Below are 7,077 nucleotides of genomic sequence, written 5' to 3' on the forward strand. Positions count from 1 at the left end.
TCGCCAAGGTGGAGTTTGTTAGAGTTGTGTCGAATATTATTGTACAAGGTAGGTTACAGTTGAACTTGGTTTTGGACTGTGTGTAGACAGGGTAGGAGTTGTGTCCTAATAGGACACTTGTATCCTAAGCCTCTCATATATATATCGGGGGTAGACACACGATGTAACCTATGCCAACATAATAGCACAGGCATGCAAGGGGGAGCGGGCGCCGGCGTGTGCCGGCGCCCGGGTGGCCGGTGTGCGGTATTGTGACGGTGTCACGGGGAGGAGCGCCCGTAGTCAGGCCCCGGGGATGTAGCCATGATGGTGAACCTCGTTAACAAATCTCGGTGTCGTGCTTGTGTGGTTGCTTGGTCCTCGATAGATCGACGGAGCGCCTCAGATTTATTTTAACACCGGACCTATATTTTGCTATAGAATATACTTGCGGGGCAGAGAGTATTCTGTAAGAGCATCTACAGCCGTGATGAGCTAATTCGGCCCCTTAAACACCAACGAACATGTCTGGGCGCATCGGCCGACACTGATCGAGTATGGCTCTATTTCCCTCTTCACATCCGTGTATCTCATATCCGGCACACTATATCTATATTATACATGTAACGTGGGCTACTCTACATGATCAAACAACGGGCAAAAAAATCCACTGTAAACGGACAACAAAATCGGCTGCAAATGGACATAAATGAACTTGATATAATCCAAAAGATTATCTGAGTTCATCCTTGGACAAGTTCTTAAACATCAACAACTAAAAACGATATAAACATAGGAGAGGAGTGGGATCACCACTTTCGGGTCTTTGCCCTTCCGGTCGCCGGTGCAGCTGTAGGCGTCCGCGGCTGGTGGAGGATCTTGGTCGTTGTCGGAGGAGGTGGAGCTGTTGCCGTCGCCGTCGTCGGAGTCGGAGTCAGACATGACAATCAGCCCCTTCATCTGGCGGACGGCCTTGTCCTGCTACCGCTTCAACTTGGCGAGCCGAGTCGCCTCCATCGCTGCCTCATTCGTCTCCCGCTTCAACTGCTCTATGGCTAGCCAGAGTGCCCTTGCGTTATTCCACCGAAGGCGGCGAGCATGCGTCTTCGCCGTTGTGAGCAACCGGCGGTAGACCGATGCAAGTAGCTGCTCATCCTCGTCGGGCTCCGCTGGCACCCGCGGCAATGGCGCACGGACCACTTCTTCCCCCTCCCTGTCTGAGGTGCCGTCTCCAGTTCTCCTGTGCCCGATTCATGGATCCGCCACCCCTTGTGGTTGCATCTCCCAACAGGTTTGGGGGCTCGCATGTCGCGCAAACTACAATCATTGATGAGAAGGTTATATGTCATAGACCGGAAGCAGCGCGATGCCTTCTTCTCATTTAGTAATTCTCCTTTGGCTAACTAGTTATGTGGGAGCAGGCTGTTAGAGAGGTGGATGGCAACATTGGTGGTTGACATCGAGGTGCATACCCTCTAGTTAAAAGTTTGCGAATTATTCTTCCAACTGGATCAAGCAGTGCCAACCTCCGCATGTGGTTTCCTTATAGAAGGTGTTGACTCAAAGTTCTACCTCAGGGGGTGACAACCCTATGTTTTCTCTCTGGAGGTGTCGTGGGTTTGTCACGGCAGATGTCCTCGTGAAAGGACTTAGTCGTGGAGCCATCGCTACGGGTTAACTTAAAGGGGTTAAACCGGACAAGGGACACGAGGGTTTTTATACTAGTTCGGCCCCTTCGATGAAGGTAAAGCCTACGTCTAGTTGTGTTGGTATTGTTAGGGTTTCGATGACCAGGGAGCGAATCCGCTTTGCCGGGCTCTCGAGTTGTTGTGTGTTGTCTCGTCCCTAAACCGCTGCCGGGTCGTCCCTTTATATACATAGGTTGACGCCCGCCGGTTTACAGAGTCCCGAGGCCGGATCATAAACGTATCCGGCTCGGTCTCTATTCCTTCTAACTTACAATACAAGTTACATGAAAGAGTCGGTTTACATCTACAGGCCTTAACCCGCCTTTGGGCCTTAGGCCTTCGTAAAGCGCCATCATCCTTACGTCTTCATGGACTTCTAATCTTCATAAAGTTAATCCGACTACTTCTGGCCGGTTTACGCCTAGTAGTAATATCCCCAACATTAGGCCCCAGATTGGTTTGAACTTGTTCATGTCAATCTTCAACACTTAGAAAAATTCCTCCTTTGCATCTTCACCTTGATCTTGTAAACCGCCGTGACGTCATACTCCAGGATCATGATAAACCGCCATGACATCACTTTGTTACTTAAAAAATGATATATCTCACCTTCAGTTAATGAGCCTCCGACAATCGAGGCGACCGCTCCTGTTAGGTATCCAATATTCCGGCTCCTTGATTCTCGCGCCTGTCACCTTCCCCCTTTACCTTATAAATAGGGCCAAGGGTCATTTCCTTTTCCCCCTCCGTCTCTTCGCTTCTTCTTCCTCCTCGCGACGCCCCTGCACCCGAGCGCCGCCGCCATCGCCGATCTCCGCCTCTGCATCTCCTTTGGCCGCTGCATCAACCTGATCACACCAAAGAGTCGCGGCATATCTCCGCTGCTTCAACAGCCGCTATAAGTCTTCCCCTTTCCTCCTCTGTAGATCTATCTAGGGTTTCAGTGTTCATCAAAGTTCATCGAAGCTCCGGCACTGTTCTTCCTTGTTCCTCTTTAGTCCATAGATGAAAGACCTTAAGCTTGATGTATTCCGTGTGGTAGCTATAGCATTCCTTGTCTTTGCTATCAAAACAAACCCTAATGCGCATAAAAAACTGATCTGGACCTTTTGCGAATCACTTTGGGACCAACCTTTTTAGGTCTAAATCTTTTTGCTTTCCTGGCCTGTGGTAGATCCGAAACGCTAATGTGATCTTTGCGAAATCTGTTTTCCTCACTTAGCCAGTTTTAGATCTGTACCCTTCACACCAATATGGGCGGTTTAACTTTTTGAAGTATGATAATCCGGCAGGTACCATTAGTCCCCTGTTAAACCGCCAATTTTATACTCCGGTTTAACAATATGTATATATCTCTACCTGTGTTCATTCCTTATCATTCATAAATACCCTGTTGTCGGTTTACCAATTTGCACATACTTGGATTCCTTTTCCTTATCGTACCTTATGCATCACCATTAATGAATTGTAAACCGGCATTATTTTTCTTCTCAGCCTTTCACTTGCAATGGTGAAACAGTTTTATTCCTACAACTAGGCTTCCTCCCGGGTTACAGAGGAGCAACTGAATGGAATGGTCAAGATCGGCACTTTACCAAAGAAAAATGAGATCTGGTGGCGAGTTCCTGGGCCGAAAAATCCTCCCACCCCTAAGCAAGGTGAGGTAGTGGTGTTTGTTGATCACATAGGCCATGGTTTCAAACCACCCGGATCAAAAAAATTCCGGGATGTGCTTGCCAGCTTTCAACTCCACCCTCAAGATATTGGACCCAATTCGGTATCCAATATATGCAACTTTCAAGTTTTCTGTGAAGCGTACTTACAAGAAGAGCCAACTGTTGAGCTGTTCCACGATTTCTTCCATCTGAACCGGCGCACTGAATTTGTAGACGGACCCAATACTAAACTTGGTGGTGTCTCCATTCAGAAAAGAAAAGAGGTTGAATTTCCTCATGCCAAGCTGCACAGTCACCCCAAAGAGTGGAATCAAACTTGGTTCTACTATAAAGACACCTCCCCTGAAGATGAGAATCCTCTGCCGGGTTACCGTGCCCATCGGCTTGCCAATACTCATCCACTTCCACAACGACTAAGTGCCCAGGAACGGGCCCCGTACGCACCTCAACTCGCCAAGCTCTGAGCCTTCTTGGCCAACGGTTTAACTGGTGTAGACTTCGTCCGTTGCTGGATATCCTGGAGCATCTTGTCGTTAAGTCGCCGCTCCGGCTTAATGTGCGAGTACACTGGTGAAGTAGAAGACTCCCAACGTCATACCAATGTTCAGCTAACAGATGAAGAAGTTACTGAAGCTGTCAAGAAAATATTGAACGAATCGGAAGCTGTCTGTCGCCAAACCAGACTAGACCCTTTTTACACGCAAAACAAACCGCCTGCCGTAAGTATTGTTCTTCCACTTTACACTTGATATCTTTAGACTATACAATCTTTGAATACCCTTCTGCTTACTTTTAAACAGGGTGATGATCCGTTCTGGAAGAAGAAACCTCAAGAGAAAGCGGCAAAACCTCCCCGCCCTAAAACCAAAGCCGGCAAGAAAACCACAAAGTGGAAGGCACCTGAACGCATTAGTATGGAACTGGATGACAACCCGGATGAACCGGAAGTTGAGGTAGAACTTGATTCACTTGGTTCCCTTTTCATGCATCTCATTGACAATGATACTTATCAGGAGGACGTGGAGGGCAGCCAAGCTGACGATGTAGAGGTAATTGTCCTTTCCTCCGGTTCAGACTCTCTGCCAACACAAAAAATCCGTCAAGCGGTCCGAAAAGTAAGCTTTTCACATCCTCTTTCTCACTTGGATCCAACATTTATTTTGAAGAAGCAGCAGCACGAGGCTCGCCGCACAACCCGGCACAGCGGCCAAAAGGTTACTTCGACCGGTTTACCGGACACCCCGGTTCGGAAACGCCGATCTGAGGTCTCACCCGCTTATGACACTTCTTATCCCAAGGCAGGCTATTTCCGACAACCTCTTAATCCGTCCGATTCGAATTATCAGGTGACACCTCCTTCATCCTCTGGCGAGTCAACAACGACCCAACTCCCTCCTCTCAAAACCGTAGCTGGGTAAGTACTTCACCCCTTTCTTTTGATGTTTCATACCTTATATGCTGTCCTAACCTTTGCATCTTGTTCTGTTTAGAGCCAAAGCTAGACCCAGTAAAAAGGCTCGGGTGAATAATCCGCCCGAAGACCAGGTGGTTATTGAAACGGAGCAAACTGCTGAACCGGAGGGTCCAAATCCCGAAGCTACCTTTGGTGAACCACCCCCTCAAGATCAGAATATTGATGAACAAGCAGAAGTTGATATTGCTATGCCTGATGATGAACCGGCAAATCCAATCCGGACTGGTGACAGATCTTCTAGTCCGGTGAGAGCTACTGACACTCCATCAACTCCAGAAAAGGCTGATGGAGACAAAGAAGGCGAGGTTATCATTACTGGTACTGGTCACACCTCTCCTGGCCATCCTGTAATTTTGGCCAAACATAGTGCCAAGGAAGAGCGTGCTGCCATGGAAAAAGGCAAATGGAGCACCGAGTTGTCAAGCTACGCCCATCTCAGCGCTCAAGAACTCCACTTCGGTTTTCTAAATCGTCTGCACTCAAACCGTGATTATGAAGCCGGTTTGGTGAACCTGATGAAGGAGCGCTATGAGGTATTTTCATCACTTTTCCTTTCTTAAATCCAAAGTACAAGTACCAACCCAAGTAGCCCCCAAGGGCCGGTTTATGATGGCAATCATAAACCGGGACTTTATAATACCTTAACTCTTGCAAACTTGTCCTCCATATACCAACTGATCTTTTGAAGTAAACCAGACGTGATCATTGTATTCCTGTAGTTTTCGCCTGTGTAGTCCCCAAGGGCCGGTTTATCTTTCCAAGGTGAACCGGGTCTTTAATCCATGCATCCATTTGAAAAGATGTACATTAGCCCCCGAGTGTCAAGGATAATGCTTGCATTGTACTTGAGACTTGCAAATAAAATTTTGATGATAGAGCAAATAGGCATTAGCCCCCAAGTACAAAGTGCATAACTTGTTATACGCTTGGTACTTCAAATATACATATCTCATTGCTGATATATCTTGCCTTTGCAGGCCGAGCTGAATAAAAGGGATGCTCAAACCGCTGACCTTCAGGAGAACGTCAAATCGCAGCAAGCAGAGGCTTCCAAGGCCAAGGAGGAGTTGACAAATGCCTTAGCAGCCATGGAAAGGCTGAAAGAGACCTTTAACAAAGAGCGTGCAGACTGGGAGATGGAAAAGGCCGGTTTAACAAAGAAGGCCGAGGACGCAGAGGCAGCCCTGAAGCCGGTGGTTGAAGAACTGACCGGCTTAAAGCGGCAGATTAATGCCATGACTTCTGCTGTGTTTGGTAAGTACTCTCTCATGAAGTTTTTGTAATTCGTAATATCTTATCAATGACTGGTTTACTGATGTTTAACCATGACAGGGACCCGCATTACTCATCTGGGCTCCGACACGTGGATGAAACTTAAAGCGGCCTACACTTTAATAGAACAGCTGTTTTCTGGATCCCAGCAAGCCATTTGCACTGCAGCTTATAACAAGCCCCCGCCATCGCTGATAAAAGAAACTATCGAAAAGCTGGCCATGCTGCCTGCCCGGATTGACGAACTGAAGAGATCAGCCGCAAGGTCAGGTGCACTGACCGCGCTAATTCGGGCCAAGGCGTGGATTCCAGATCTTGAACCGGCAGATATCATCAAAGGCTATCCTGGTGTGAAAGAAGATGGTTCAGACTTCAATAATGATGATCTCCGAAGGCTGACAAAGGAGATGCGACCTATAGCAAGCAAACTGGCGGAGGACATAGATCTGTCACATTTTCAACCGGTTTATGATGCTGAAGGGAAAAGACAACCCGCACTGATTCATAATGTAGAAGAGCTTGTTCCGCCAATCCGTAAGCATACTTACGCTCCTGATATTGACCCTTCCAACCTTATTCATGAAGAAGCCGTTTTTCAAGCCTTAACTGGAATCGACTGGTCAACGACCGGGGAGGGATGAGGAGAATACACCCACTCAAGATGACCCTCAATCGTCAAGCCGTCCAGATGAGGAATCCTAAACCGGTGGCCAGTTTATCAGTTGTAGTCGGCCAGTCCTTTTAAGACAATTATTCAATTTTGGCTGCTTAAAGCGTCTTGTAATAGGATAGCGTGAACACCTTATCTATCATGCCATCGAGCATGTTTGTTTTTGCTTGTTACTGAGAACTTGCCATGCCTTTGAGAGCTATCATATGCATAGTCCATTATGGCTTTTGTTCCTGCATATAAAAACTTGAAAATGTCCTGGTGGTTTACCACTGGACGGGTTATAATGCCCAAAAAATATATACATAACTTGGATGG

General features: G+C 47.4%; 1 protein-coding gene across 1 annotated transcript; it reads left to right on the top strand.

Annotated features, from left to right (window-relative positions):
- Window positions 1-5,905: 5,905 nt before the first annotated feature.
- On the top strand, window positions 5,906-6,730 carry LOC147964707 (uncharacterized). The gene is made up of 2 exons (XM_087530119.1): window positions 5,906-6,071; window positions 6,150-6,730. The coding sequence occupies exons 1-2, from the start codon at window positions 5,906-5,908 to the stop codon at window positions 6,728-6,730; spliced, it is 747 nt and encodes a 248-aa protein (XP_087386245.1).
- Window positions 6,731-7,077: the final 347 nt, after the last annotated feature.

This window comes from Triticum urartu, chromosome 6A, assembly GCF_056163025.1.
Source record: "Triticum urartu cultivar PI428250 chromosome 6A, HENAU_Tu73, whole genome shotgun sequence".
Taxonomy (NCBI): domain Eukaryota; kingdom Viridiplantae; phylum Streptophyta; class Magnoliopsida; order Poales; family Poaceae; genus Triticum; species Triticum urartu.